Source organism: Hypanus sabinus, chromosome 4 (assembly GCF_030144855.1).
Source record: "Hypanus sabinus isolate sHypSab1 chromosome 4, sHypSab1.hap1, whole genome shotgun sequence".
NCBI classification, from domain to species: Eukaryota; Metazoa; Chordata; class Chondrichthyes; order Myliobatiformes; family Dasyatidae; genus Hypanus; species Hypanus sabinus.
The window spans coordinates 168272332-168286541 of record NC_082709.1 but is presented as its reverse complement, the minus strand read 5'-3'; the positions used below and the strand labels follow the sequence as shown (position 1 = coordinate 168286541).

The following is a 14210-nucleotide window of genomic DNA, read 5'->3' as shown; positions in this document are numbered from 1 at the left end:
AATCTAGGTAGCATCCAAACAAATTGCCTCCCAGGTGCCGGGGTTAGGGATGTTCAGATCAGGTCAACAGCATTCTTAAGGAGGATGGTGAGCAGCAAGAAGTCATGGCACCTATTAGTACCTGGATAAAGGGATGAGGTCCTGAATGTAGGTAGCCAGGTAGGGAGCTGAAAAGCAGGACCTCAAGGGTGGTCGCCTCTAAATTGCTGCCTGCGCCACACAGCAATGTGGGTACGAACAGGGTGATAAAGCAGATGAATGTGTGGCTGAGAAATTAGAGTTGGGGGTATGATTTCAGAATTGTGGATTACTGAGGACTTTCCTGGGAAAGGAACGCTCTGTACTAATGGGTCAGGTTACCGAGGACCAATAACCTTGTGGGCAGGTTTACTAAAGCCATTGGGCAGAGTTTGATTTAGCTTGGCGGGGGTTTGGGAACCAGAGGATGGAGCAGCGTTGCAAAAGTTATATGCAGCTTTTAGAGAGAACCTGAGGAAGGTCAGCCGGTGGAATCTGAGGAAGCAGAACTGCGAGAAGTATCAGCAACAAGGCCAATGAACTTGGGTGCATGGGTCAATGGGTCAGAATGTGGAGCTATAATATTGTGGCCATTGCAGAGACTTGGCTGTCACAAGGGCAGCAGTGGCTGCTAGATGTTCAAGGGTTCAGATGTTTCAAAAGGGACGAGGAGGGAGATAAAAGAGGTGGGGAATTGGGGACAGTATCATAGCTGCCGAAAAAGAGGACATCCTGGAGGAATTGTCTACCGAGTCAGTGTAGGTGAAAATAAAGAAACGAGCAACTCTATTTGGAGCTTTCCATATACCTGCAAAAGCAACAGAGATACTGAGGTGCAGATCAGTAGGCAGATTTTGGAAAGGTGTGAGATAGGAGCAGACGGTATAGGAAAGTATTTAATTGCAGGAGGGGAATTATAATACTCTGAGGCAGGAAGTTGGGAGCATAAACTGGGAATGTACAATGGAAGTGCTGAGGGTATCTTGGGAACGCTTGCATGGGGACCTGGGTAAGCTCACCTTGTTGAAGCAAGGAAAGAATGGTAGAGTGAAGCAACCATGGCTGACAAGAGATATAGAACAGCTAGTCAAGAGGAAGGAGGAAACAGACTTAAGGTGTTGGAAGCACAGATCAGAGAGGGCTCTTGAAAATTGAAACATAGCCAGAAAGGAGCTCAAGATTGAACTTAAGAGAACTAGATGGGGACCTGAGAAGGCCTTGGTGAGTAAGATTAAGGAGAACCCCAGGATAACTGTGGCAATTATAGATCAGTGAGTCATATATCAGTGGTGGGCAATTATTGGAGGGGATTCTTCGGAACAAGATTTACAAGCACTTGGAGAAGCACTACCTAGTTAGGAATCAACATGACTTTGAGAGGGGCAAAAAATCCCTCATGAGCCTGATTAAATTCTTTGAGGAAGTGACAAAGCACTTGAAGGAAGAGCAGTGGATGTGATGTTCGTGGATTTTAATAAGCACTTGCCAAAGTTATCCATGACAGACTCATTCAGGAAGTCAGGAGGCTTGGGACGGTGTGAAAATTGGCGTCGTGGATGGCAGTGACAAATGGTGTCCCATAAGGATGTGTTCTCGGAACCCTGCTCTTTGTCATTCTTCTACGCACTTGGACAAGGACGTGGAAGGGTGGGTTAATAAGTTTGCAGATGACATGAAGGTTGGTGGTGTGGAGAGTTTAGAAGGTAATGTAGGTTGCAAAAGGACATTGACAGCATGAAGATGTACACTGAGAAATGGTAAATGGTGTTCAATCTGGAAAAGTGTGAAGTGATTCATTTTGGAAGGTCAAGATCGAAGGCAAGTCATAGGGTCAGTGGCAGGATGCTTAATAGTGTGGAGAAGCAAAGGGATCTTGGGGTTCACATTGATATACACCTCAAATTGCTGCACAAGATGGTAGGGTGGCTAAGAAGGTGTTTTGCCCTTCATTAGTTGGGCAACTGAGTTCAAGAGCCAGGAGGCAATGTTGCAGCTCTTTAAAACTCTGGTTAGACCTCATTTGGAGTATTGTTTTAAGATCTGGTCACCTCATTATAGGAAGGGTGAGGATGCATTAGGGAGGGTGCAGAAGAGATTGTTAGGATAGTGCCTGGATTAGACAGCATGCCTTATGAGGATAGGTGAGCGAGCCAGGGCTTTTCAATTTGGAGTGAATGAGGATGAGAGGTGTCTTGATAGAAGTGTACAAGAAGATAAGTGGCACAGATCAATTGGATGGCCTTAGTTTTTTTCCCCCCAGGGCAGAAATGGTTAATACAAAGGGGTCTAAATTTAAGATGTTGGAAAGCAAGTAGAGGAAGGGTGTCTGAGGTTGTTTTACTTTTACCTGCAGAGATGTGGGCGCATGGAACAGGCTGTCATGGGTGGTGGGGTAAGGCAGATAAATTAGGGACATTTATAACTGTTAGATAGACATGTGGATGAAACAAAACTGGAGGGCTAAGTGGGAGTGAACCATGAGATTGAACTTGAAGCACAGTAATGTGCAAAGGTCTTAGGCACATACACTGGATATAGCTAGGGTGCCTACTGTACAGTACTAAAGTAATTTTATGTAATGCACTGTACTGCTGCCACAAATAAACAAACTAATTTCATGGCATATGTAAGTGATGATAAACCTACAAATCCAATTCTAATATGGGTCTCTTTTGTGGACTAAGAGCAAGAAGGGGGCAGGGAGAGAAGAATCATGGCTGGGAAAAGATGAAGTGAGAGGGGAGGGAGTGGGATGCTCTAGACCAGGTTCACAGACCCCTTGGTTAATGGTAGGGGTCCATGCATAAAAAGGTTGGGAACCCCTGCACCAAAGGGGCATTTGTAATTACCAATAAACCAATTGTTTGGAATCAAATGACCTTGCCTGGTGTCTCAGGACTGGGTGTGTCTGCACCAGGGCCAGCCCCTGTCCCGGCACTCCTCCTCTGCCACCTGTCCCACACCCTTCCCACGTTGCTTCACCCTCGCCATTTCCAATATCCTTTGCTCCATCCAGATTTACAAACTTGCTGTCCCACCTCACATTGACAAATGCAGTACAGTGCAAAGGTCTTAGGCACTCTAGTTGCATAAATGTGCCTATGACCTTTGCACAGCACTGTGGGTTAAACGATTGACTGAAAGGCTCGTACCATGCTGTACTGTTCAATGTTCATGCTGGTTATCCTCTTCTGCACCCTCTTTAAAACCTCCATATTCCTCCTACAATAGCGTAACCAGAAATGAATACAAGACTCCAGACACAGACACATTTCATAAAGACACATATAGACTTCCAACTTTTGAACTTAATGCCTTGATTAATAAAGTCAAGCATGCCCTATCAACCTGTTCAGGGAACTATGAACTCACTTGCCATATCAACATTCACTCTTACCTATACAGTAGAAGGTACTTGGGTAAAGCATCAGGTGACTTTAAAACTTCGAACACAATCATCTCACATTTGTTTCCCAATATTTGCTGTTTGCACTAATTCCTCACAAACAGTTGCAGGAAGTGACAGGAGGGAGCTACAGACAGACATATTTTATTGATCCCAAGGGAAATTGGGTTACGTTATAGTCGCACCAACCAAGAACAGTGTAGAAATAAATAATTAAATAATAATAAGTAAATTATGCCAAGTGGAAATAAGTCCAGGACCAGCCTATTGGCTCAGGGTGTCTGACACTCTGAGAAAGGAGTTGTAAAGTTTGATGGCCACAGGCAGGAATGACTTCCTATGATGCTCAGTGTTGCATCTCGGTGGAATGAGTCTCTGGCTGAATGTACTCCTGTGCCTAACCAGTACATTATGGAGTGGATGGGAGATATTGTCCAAGATGGCATGCAACTTGGACAGCATCCTCTTTTCAGACACCACTGTCACAGAGCCCAGTTCCACCCTCACAACATCACTGACCTTAGTTTGTTGATTCTCTTGGTGTCTGCTACCCTCAGCCTGCTGCCCCAGCACTCAACAGACAAATATAAATACTCTGTTAACTCTCAAGGAAATATTAAGGAAAACCAGCTGGTAATATGATTCCAAAGCTTAACTTGCAGGTTGAGTTAGTGGCGGGGAAGGCAAATGTAATATTAGCATTCATTTCGAGAGGATTAGAACACAAAAGCAAGGATATAATGCTGAGGCTTTATATAGCACTGGTCAGACCACAGCTGGAGCATTTGGATGCCATTATATGAGCAAAGGTGTGCTGGCGTTGGGGTCCAGAGGTGGTTCTTGAGTACGTTTCGGAGAATGAAAAACATATGAGGAGCTTTTGATGGCTCTGGGGCTGTACTCCCTGGTAGATTAGATTAAAACCCATCAAAAATTGAAAGGCCCAAATAAAGTGGGTGTTGAGAGAATGTTTCCTATAGTGGGGGAATCTAAAACCAGAGGGCACAGCCTCAGGATAGAGGGACATCCATTTTGAACAGAGGAAAGGAGGAGTTTCTTTTGCTAGAGGATAATGAATCTGTGGAATTCATTTCCAAAGACAACTGTGGAGGCCAAGTCAATGGGTATATTTAAAGTGGAGATTGACTTGATTAGTCAGGGTATCAAAGATTGTGAGGAAGAAGGCAGGAGAATGGATTTGGAAGGGATACTAAATCAGCAATGATGGAATGGTAGAGTACATTCTGGAATGGTCTAATTCTGCTCCTATGTCTTATTGTCAATGGATTCCTCCTGTAAAAGTCCAAAATCCTCAAAGAAAAGGAGAACAAAGCATTAAGCCTGGATTTTAATCTTCCCTTTTCCCAAACAGCCCATGAATACTTAGGGCAGGAAAGTTCTCAGCTATGCTATTGTGAAATGCTGGGGAATAGGCCAGAATTGGTTGCTAAAGATTATTTGCCTGCAATGCCACGTTCATTCTCTGCCAATCTGATGCCCTTTGTGTGTACTGGAAATGAAGTACCTTCAGAGCTGCACCTCTTCTTGATGAATGGGACTTCTGATTCTTTGAACTCGTGTACATGTTGCTGTTGTATCTATGGAAATTATAAATATTTCAGTTCCGTTTTCATTTCTGAATTACAAATAACAAACAAATGATCTTGCGTACAAGATGTTCATGATTAAGTTAATCATTTAAATAGAAACAAAATGTTGTGTTTAAACACTGTCTGTATATTCTATTCAAATAGGCTCAGCAAAATGGGAAAGTCCAAAGGATCACAGCCTACTCAAATGAAGTTTTACTTCTCCCCATGCCATTTCATTGTCTATGATATTCTATCCTAGCCCCAAGTTCGCTGAAGGATTTTATACATTTTAATAAACAGTAGAGCTTCAGAAGCTCAGGACATTGATGGATGTTCATCCTAATTACATAACAACCTCTTAATTCACTTTGATTTTTAGAAATGGCTTTACCGGACAGCAATTTTTCCAGTGAGTTTAAAGGGAGCAAATAAACCAGCATCTCAAAGGGAATGGTGATACATCATCCAGAGAGCCAAACACTGAACCATTCAGATTCCTGATTAATAGGACAGGTATATTATATTGAATGTAAACCCTTTTTATTTACTCTCTCCTCACAGAAGGACCTTCTCACTCCATAAATCAATCTGGTAGTGGATTAGGTGAAGAAGAGCAGATGGAGTCGTGTGTGGAGAATCAACACTGGCGTAGGCAGGTTGCAGGCTGCACAGAGTAACCTTTTTCTGTTGTGTAAAGTGCTAAAATATTTTTAGCAAAGTACTCCAGAGCAGAACATCACACAAGGAAGGGAATTCCCCACTTCCTGCAGTTTAGTTTAAGATCTTAAGTGGCAAGGATTTGCTTAAACAGTTTGTACATCTTGGAGGTGTAGCATGGGTTTCCCAGTGACCGCGTGGGTTTCCTTTAGGACTCCCGTTTCCTCCCACAGTCCGAAGACGTACTGGTCAGTCGGTTAATTGGTCATCGCAGATTGTCCCGTGATTAGGCGAGGGTTAAATTGGGCGATTGCTGGGTGGTGTGACTCGAGGGGCCCGGAAGCACCTCTCCTGTGCTGTATGTCAATAAGTAAACATCCATTCATCTGTGTGTTTTGCATACCACGTGATCGGGTGGCATGGTAACACAGCAGCTGCTGTTACAGGGATGTGGGTTTGATTCTTAGCTCCAGTGTTATTTGCCCAATCTCCTCACAACTTGCCAAATTTCAGCTGGGTTGCCACACCCTTCTCATTATTCGGCTACTGTACACCTGCATGTTAATGCAAATATCTAATCAGCCAATCATGCGGCAGCAAGTCAATGCATAAAAGCATGAAGGCATGGTTAAGAAGATCAGGTGTTCAGACCAAACATCAGAATGGGGAAGAAATGTGACCCTGTGACCTTGACTGTGGGGTGATTACTGGTGCCAGATGGGGTGCTTTAAGTACATAAGAGCATCTCTGAGCGCACATGTAGAAGTTTGAAGTGGATGGGCCACAGCAGCAGACGAACAGACACTCAGTGGCCACTTTATTAGGTACAGGAGGGGCAGGTTAAAAACACATGACAAAAACACTGAAAATATTGTATTTTTCATCTGATCAGCCCAGCGAGTGAACATACAACAAGCGCGGAAGTTACAAAGGCGCCTGGTACTACTTGAGACCGACATGTAAACTAACCTGACACCTAATCAAAGAGCGATGGTTCAATCTTCAACACAAGAGCGCGTCTTCAGATTCAGCGCCTAAAGAACCATTTTCATGTCGGAACTAAAATAGCATTTGCAAGATTTATGAGTCAGCTTCTCGCGCAGTCATTTTAAAGGGAACACAAGTAAATCACGCATCCGAATTCTGCAAGAAAGTTGAAAGACGCATTACACTTTGAACAAGTACTGCTGCCGAACGAAGATTAAGACCCTGACTGTTGTTGAGTCTCGGCCACCCGCAGCTTCCAAGAAGGAAGTTGTGAATTCTCGTTAGGAAAGAGGTCCCACTAAGCCAGAGGTCCCAACATCAACCAGCTACCAAAATCTGCATCCTCACCCCACACATCACTGCAAATGTTCTCAGGTACCCCGGAGCAAAGCCCGACTAATCTTAGTCCACACCTCTGAGCTCCAGACCAACTCCACGTCAGTTCTCCAGGAACGGCCTCTGTTACCTATTTCACAAACACCATCCCTGTGTCCCAAGCTCACGGATACTCTGACCCCTCTCCCTACCCCTATCCTGTCACCCACTAGCACGGGCAAGGGGGCTCACTATTTGAACACGGAATCCTGCTCCAGGGGTTCTGTACCGGCCGCGAGGCTGACATTCTGCGGTACAGTACTTGCGGGGACTGCGACGCTGTCAGAGACAAGCCGTTAAGGATCGACCACGCAAACTGTCCGATTATACCAGCCATCTCACTTCTCTGCGTTTGCTAGTCCAAACTGGGACTTGACAGGCTGGTTAAGGAACTTCTTCCGGAATCAAATGACATTAAAGACTTCTCCCCTCAACATGGCTGAAAATCTACCCCGTTTGAACATACTGGATGCAGCAAAGTGGATGCAACAAGGAGAATAAATATATTTCTATATATTATGTAACAATAGTGTTGCACGCAACAGTAAATATTTATTTTTGTGGGAATTGGTTTGGAAATAATTACGAGACTTTAATAAAAACCTAAATGAACCGGCTTAGTTGCAAGAGGGACGTACCTGTATTAGACCGACGTGAAATCGCCCGTCTCACTGAGCTGTCCTGCGTGGATGTGTCTTTAAATACTCAAGCGTGCAGGCATCGCATAATGAACCAATGAATTCCCCGCCACTCCGTCAGGAAATCCGCAGGAACACGAAAGCACTGATTTCTAGTTTTGTCCTTGATGAATCGAAACCGAAACTCAGGCCGTCAGCTTTGAGGAAAATACAAGAAACGCAAAGCAGCAGCCCAGATGCAGGGTCCGGGACGCAGACATCCCACTCTGCAAAAACTCATTTCAGGGAGGTAGCAACCCCCCCACCCCCACCTCCAAGGGTCTATGTAATACTTTGTTCAGCGATTTTGTCTGATCTGTAAACCAAGTTGGGTATATTCCTTAGAAGAACGGCGGGCACGCAGTTATGGTGGAGGTATCAACGACCCTCTTGGCCGCGCTCAGGAGCAGAGTAATGAGGAGATTACCTCAACTGACTCGCCTTCTCTTTCTCTCCTAAAGGGTGCACAAAGTTCGGGAGAGTGCGGCTGGCTGAAGTGCCAGCTGAATCTGAGGACAAGTAGGACAGAAGGGACTGCAATGTTTTGTGTAAATGGCAGGCAGCTTTGGAGGCTGCACCAACTCTAGCACAGGTCACTGGTCTGTGCAACACTCTGCAGCCCAGGTTTCAGATGGAAAGTGGGAGGACTTCGGTGTACTTGGGACTCTGTCCACTGTCAGAGGGTGTAAGTGTCTGTCACAGTGCGGCTGGGCGGCCACTGAGCACAAGGAACTAGAACAGGCAGGGAACAGATCCTCAACTTGTGGAGGGGCACGGAGGTCATTTCCTGGAGGTAGCTCTGTTGTGCACGCCCCCGTCCCAAGGAGGGTTTTGGGGTATTGAGTAATTCCGTCTGAGCGAGTCAGCCCAGTCAGGGTCATTCCACAGCTCTGCCCTTGTGACAGGATGGCCAAAAGCCACAGCCAAGAGCCCAAATGAAAGCAGCATGTTTATCCATCTTCCAATTCAGTACTTTGGCCATCTGGCCTAGCAGTGGCATCAATAGGGTGGCCATTTCCAAATTTCCAAAAAGGAGGACATTGCATGCATGGTCATAGGTTACCATATAGATACAGTGTGTCTCAAACAAATTTATTTTATAAAATTTAAACTGGATTGCAAAAACAACAAATGCAAACAGATGATCACTTTAGTTATTAAATGAAAATTCTAACATGATACTTTTTTGCCTATATAAATCCAGCAAAAACCTAGCTATTTCACCATTAATTTTGAGAGGGATAGATAGAGTTGACGTAAATAGGCTGTTTCCATTGAGAGTAGGGGAGATTCAAATGAGAGGACATGATTTGAGAGTTAGGGGGCAAAAGTTTAAGGGAAACACGAGGGCGTATTTCTTTACTCAGAGAGTGATAGCTGTGTGGAATGAGCTTCCTATAGAAGTAGTAGAGGCCAGTTCAGTTGTGTCATTTAAGGTAAAATTGGATAGGTATATGGACAGGAAAGGAGTGGAGGGTTATGGGCTGAGTGCGGGTAGGTGGGACTAGGTGAGATTAAGAGTTCGGCACGGACTAGGAGGGCTGAGATGGCCTGTTTCCGTGCTGTGATTGTTATATGGTTATAATCAGTGATTTTCTGCCAGAGCCCTTTTTTCTATTCAATGATTCATCATTTTGCATATTACATACATGCATTCATATAGTATAAATAAAGAACTGAAAGAAATGAATATTCATTTTTATTCCTGATGAAGCAGATATGCTAACCAAATAACTTACTTCACAAACTAAAGGAAGTAGTGTACTTGGGCCTACCATATACTGCCAGGTATTGATGTCTATTTTTTTGTGTTTCTGCCCTCGACTTGCCTTTAAAAGCTGTGATTCCGAGCGGGCGGGCAGCAGCACTCGTGCTCTGCAGCAGCCACTGTGTGTGTAGCTCCTTAGGCTAATACGTGAGTGTATTTAGTAAGTACTGTCGTGGTTTCTTACAATAACCAGGAGACGCAGAAGATTCCTCAAGAAGTTTTAAGCTTTAATTTGCAAACCAAAGTGGAGACAGTCAGTGAGCTAGTTGCTGAGTGCCTGCCGATCTTTGTACATGACATTTTTTATAGCAATCTTGTTATCTTAGTTGCATTAACATAGCCAATCACTCTACAACTACATATCAAATCATATAAACTTCACTCACCTCAACTCTGAACTGATTCCACAACCTATGGACTCATAGAACATAGGAATCTACAGCACGTTACAGCATATCACCTTCTGACCTGCCACTATTATCTTTACCCAATCAGTCAAATTATGTCCCAGTTCACCTCCTGGGCCACATGTTCCCTCGTTCCTGGCCACGGTTATCTCTCAGTTAGCCTCCCTTAACATTCCATTGCCTGTTTTTATCATTCTGTCTGCCACTGTTATCTTTTCACAAGCCATTCCATCTCATAATATATAGAGTACATTTCAGCTAATAATACACTGATGTTCTTATATGCCATAGTATGTACCTGAGAATACAATGTATCTAGTAAATCAATGAATGCATAGTAAATGCTCAATAATCGTGGTTATATAGTGAATGCCGCTAATGCCATTCTTCAGTATATTTTCCAATAGTACCTGCACCCCATGAGGCGGCAAACTGGAATACATTGCGGGGGGGGGGGAGTGGATGGAAGGGGTGTAGATACAGTCGCTTTGCACTGTACGATTAAACTCGTGGCTTGCTGACGTGACTCGTACACCGTGTGTGGCTCATCAGCAGTGTTGACGATGGCAACTACATATAATAAAAATACGTTAACGGTTGTTATAGCTTTCAGTTCCCACTGTTTTAAGTAATTTATGTAAGTTTTTTAGTTAGATCCAAAAAAGGAGGACTTAACATCCGACTCGAGGTGGCGCCGGACGGAGGAGAGAGTGTTCAAAAGCTGGACGTCTGGCCTTCCTGGGCATCAATCCCCTTTGCTGGACGGGAGAGGGGCTTTCTGACTGAAGATAAACAAAATCCCAGACTCTGGAAAGGTCCCAGTAAAAGACAGGCAACTCCTGCAGAACAGCATGACATTTATTCATAATAGTAAATAGATACAAAAGTATAAACAGTGTATAAATTATACATTCATGGTCATTACATTTAGTAGTGTTCCTTTTCCTTTAAAGCCATGGTGTCATTGCCACCTACATGCTCCCCCCCTCTAGGGTGATACACCCAACTCACCCCTTGCAAGTCCTTGTAGTAGAAGGAGTCTTGATGGAGGTCCTTGCCCATGGAGCCCTTAAATCTACATTTCAATGCATCGAGATCAGCACCAGGTTCAGGAACAGCCATTGCTCTTCAAACATCAGCGTGGAAAACTTCAGTCACCTCAACTCTGAACTGATTCCACAACCTATGGACTCATAGATCATAGAACATAGGAATCTACAGCACGTTCCAGGCCCTTTGGCCCACAAAGTTGTGCCGACCATGTATCATACTCTAGAAACTATCTCGAATTTCCATACCACATAGCTCTCTATTTTTCTAAGCTCCATGTACCTATCTAAGAGTCTATTAAAAGGCTCCATTTTATCTGCTTCTACCACTGTCGCTGGCAGTGTATTCCACGCACCCACCAATCTTTGTATACAAAAATTACCTCTGACATCCACTTGTACCTACTTCAAAATACCTTAAAACTTTGTCCCCTTGTGTTAGCCATTTCAACCCTGGGCAAAAAGTTTCTGACTATCCACACGATCAATGCTTCTCATCATCTGATACACCTCTATCAGGTCACCCCTCATACTCTGTCGCTCCAAGGAGAAAAAGCCAAGTTCACTCAGCCTGTTCTCATTAGGCACGCTCTCCAATCCAGGCAACATCCTTGTAAATCTCCTCTGCATTCTCTCTATAGTATCCACATCCTTCCTGTAGTGAGGTGATCAGAACTGAACACAGTACTCTAAGTGGAGTCTAACTGAGGTCTTATATAGCTCTAACGTTACTTCAAGGTTCTTGAACTCAATCCCATGGTTGATTAAGGCCATCACACCATACACCTTCTTAACAATGCACAGCAGCTCTGAGCGTCCTGTGGACACAGACCCCGGCATCTCATAGATCCTCCGCACTGCCAAGAGTCTTATCATTTATGTTATATTCTGTCTTCAAAATTTGACCTACCTACCAAAATGAACCACTTCACACTTCTCTGGATTGAACTTCATCTACCACTTCTCAGCCCAGCTCTGCATCCTATCGATATTCCGCTGTATCCTCTGACAACCCTCCAGACCATCCACAACACCCCAACTTTTGTGTCATCAGCAAACTTACTAACCCACCTCACCCAGGTCATTTATAAAAATCAAAAAGAGGAGGGGTCCCAGAACAGATTTCTTCTGAATGCCACTGGTCACCATCCTTCATGCAAAACAACTACACTTTGCCTTCTGTGGGCAAGCCAATTCTGGATCAACAAAGCAAGATCTCCTTGGATCCCATGCCTCATTACTTTACGAATGTGCCTTGAAAGGGGAACCTTATCAAATGCCTTACTGAAATCCATATATACTGCATCCACTACTCTACCTTCATCTATCTTCAATGTATTTTGTTACTTCCACAAAGAATTTAATCAGGTTCATAAGGCATGACCTGCACTTGACAAAGCCATGTTGACTCTCCCTAATCAGATTATATCTGTCCAAATGCTCATAAATCCTGCTAGTCAGAATCTTCTCCAACAACTTCTACCCACCACTGAAGTCAGAATCACTGGTCTATAATTTCCAGGGTCATCTCTACTCCCTTTCTTGAACAAAGGAACAACATTTGCAACCTTCCAATCCTCTGGTACTTCTTCTGACCCTATTGCCGATGCAAAGATCATTGCCAGGTACTCAGCAATCTCCTCCCTCGCTTCCCATAGTAGCCTGGAATATACCTCGTCTGGTCCTAGTGACTTATGTAACTTAATACCTTTCAGCAGCTCCAGCACATCCTCTTTCTTAATGTCTGTATACTCAAGCATTTCAGTCCATGGTAAGTGATCCCCACAATTGCCAAGGTCCTTTTCACTGGTGAATACTGGAGCAAAGTATTCATTAAGTACCTCCATCTTCATTCACATGTTTCCACGGTCACACCTGATTGGTCCTATTCTCACATGGCTCATCCTCTTCCTCTTCACATACTGTACTTGAAGAATGCCTTGGGGTTTTTCCTTAATCCTGCTTGCCAAGGCCTTCTCATGGCCCCTTCTATCTCTCCTAATTTCATTCTTGAGCTCCTTCCTGGCACCCTCGTAATTTTCTAGAGCTCTAACAATAAGTAGTTTCTTGAATCTTTCATAAGCTTTTCTTTTCTTCTTAACTAGATTTTCTACATCTTTTGAACACCATGGTTCTTTTATCCTACCATCAGTCCCCTGCCTCAATGGAACATACCTATGAAGAACATCATGCAAGTGTTCCCTCAACATTTGCCAGATCTGTGCCATGCAATTCCCTGAGAACATCTACCCCCAATTTATGTTCCCAAGTTCCTACCTAATAGCATCATTTGAACCTGTAACCCAATTAAATGTTTTCCCAAATTGTCTGCTCCAATCCCTCTCCAGCGCTGTGGTAAAGGAAATAGATTTGTGATCACTACTTCCAAAATACTCTCGCATCAAGAGATCTGACACCTGACCAGGTTCATTTCCCAGTACAAGATCGAGTGCAGTCTCTCCTCTAGATGGCGTATCTATATATTGTGTCTGGAAACCTTCCTGAACACACCTAACAAACTCTGCTCCATCCAAACTCCTTGTTCTAAGGAGATGCTGGTCAATATTTGGAAAGTTAAAATCATCCATCATAATGGTATTATTGCACTGTTCCAAAATCTGCCTCCCCATCTGCTCCTCAATGTCTCTGTTACTATGGGGGTGGGGGTTCTATAAAAACACCCAGTAGAGTTATTGCTCCCTTCCTATTTCTGACTTCCACCCACAATGACTCAGTGGACAATCCCTCCAAGACCTCCTCCTTTCCGAAGCTGTGATGCTATTCCTGATTAGCAATGCCACTCACCCACGTTTTTGTCTCCACCCCTGTCCTTTGTGAAACATCTAAAGCCCGGCACATTCAGCAACCATTCCTGCCCCCGAGTCTCTGTAATAGCCACAATGTCATAGTTCCATGTGTTGATCCACACTCTAAGTTCATCTGCCTCATTTATGATATTCCTTGCATTAAAATAGATACATCTCAAACCAAACATGAGGAAATCTGCAGATGCTGGAAATTCAAGCAACACACACAAAATGCTGGAGGAACTCAACAGGCCAGGCAGCATCTATAGGGAGAAGCACTGTTGACGTCAGGACCATCTCAAACCATCTGTCTGAGTGCATCTCTGGTCTATCATCTGCTTATCCTTCCTCAAACTCCCTACAAGCTGTCTCTACTTGTGCGCCAACCACCGTATCCTCTGCCTCTTCACTTTGGTTCCCATCCCCCCTGCAAATCTAGTTTAAACCTTCCCCAACAGCATTAGCAA

At 44.0% G+C, this 14210-nt stretch overlaps 1 protein-coding gene across 4 annotated transcripts in view; it reads right to left on the bottom strand.

Moving 5' to 3' along the window:
• Window positions 1-13905, bottom strand: part of LOC132393468 (interferon-induced GTP-binding protein Mx3-like) — a 47705-nt gene extending 33800 nt beyond the window's left edge. The window contains exons 1-4 of one of the 4 annotated variants that reach the window (XM_059968739.1): window positions 7674-13905; window positions 6643-6816; window positions 4950-5022; window positions 3171-3240 (exon numbers count right to left, since the gene is read on the bottom strand). In XM_059968739.1, coding sequence (XP_059824722.1) covers window positions 3171-3233 — 63 coding nt within the window. In that variant the 5' untranslated portion in view covers window positions 3234-3240; window positions 4950-5022; window positions 6643-6816; window positions 7674-13905. Of the gene's footprint in view, window positions 1-3170; window positions 3241-4949; window positions 5023-6642; window positions 6817-7227; window positions 7544-7673 lie in introns of those variants that run through there. The other 3 variants (XM_059968740.1, XM_059968741.1, XM_059968742.1) reach the window with 3 other exon arrangements.
• Between the last annotated feature and the right edge of the window lie 305 nt (window positions 13906-14210).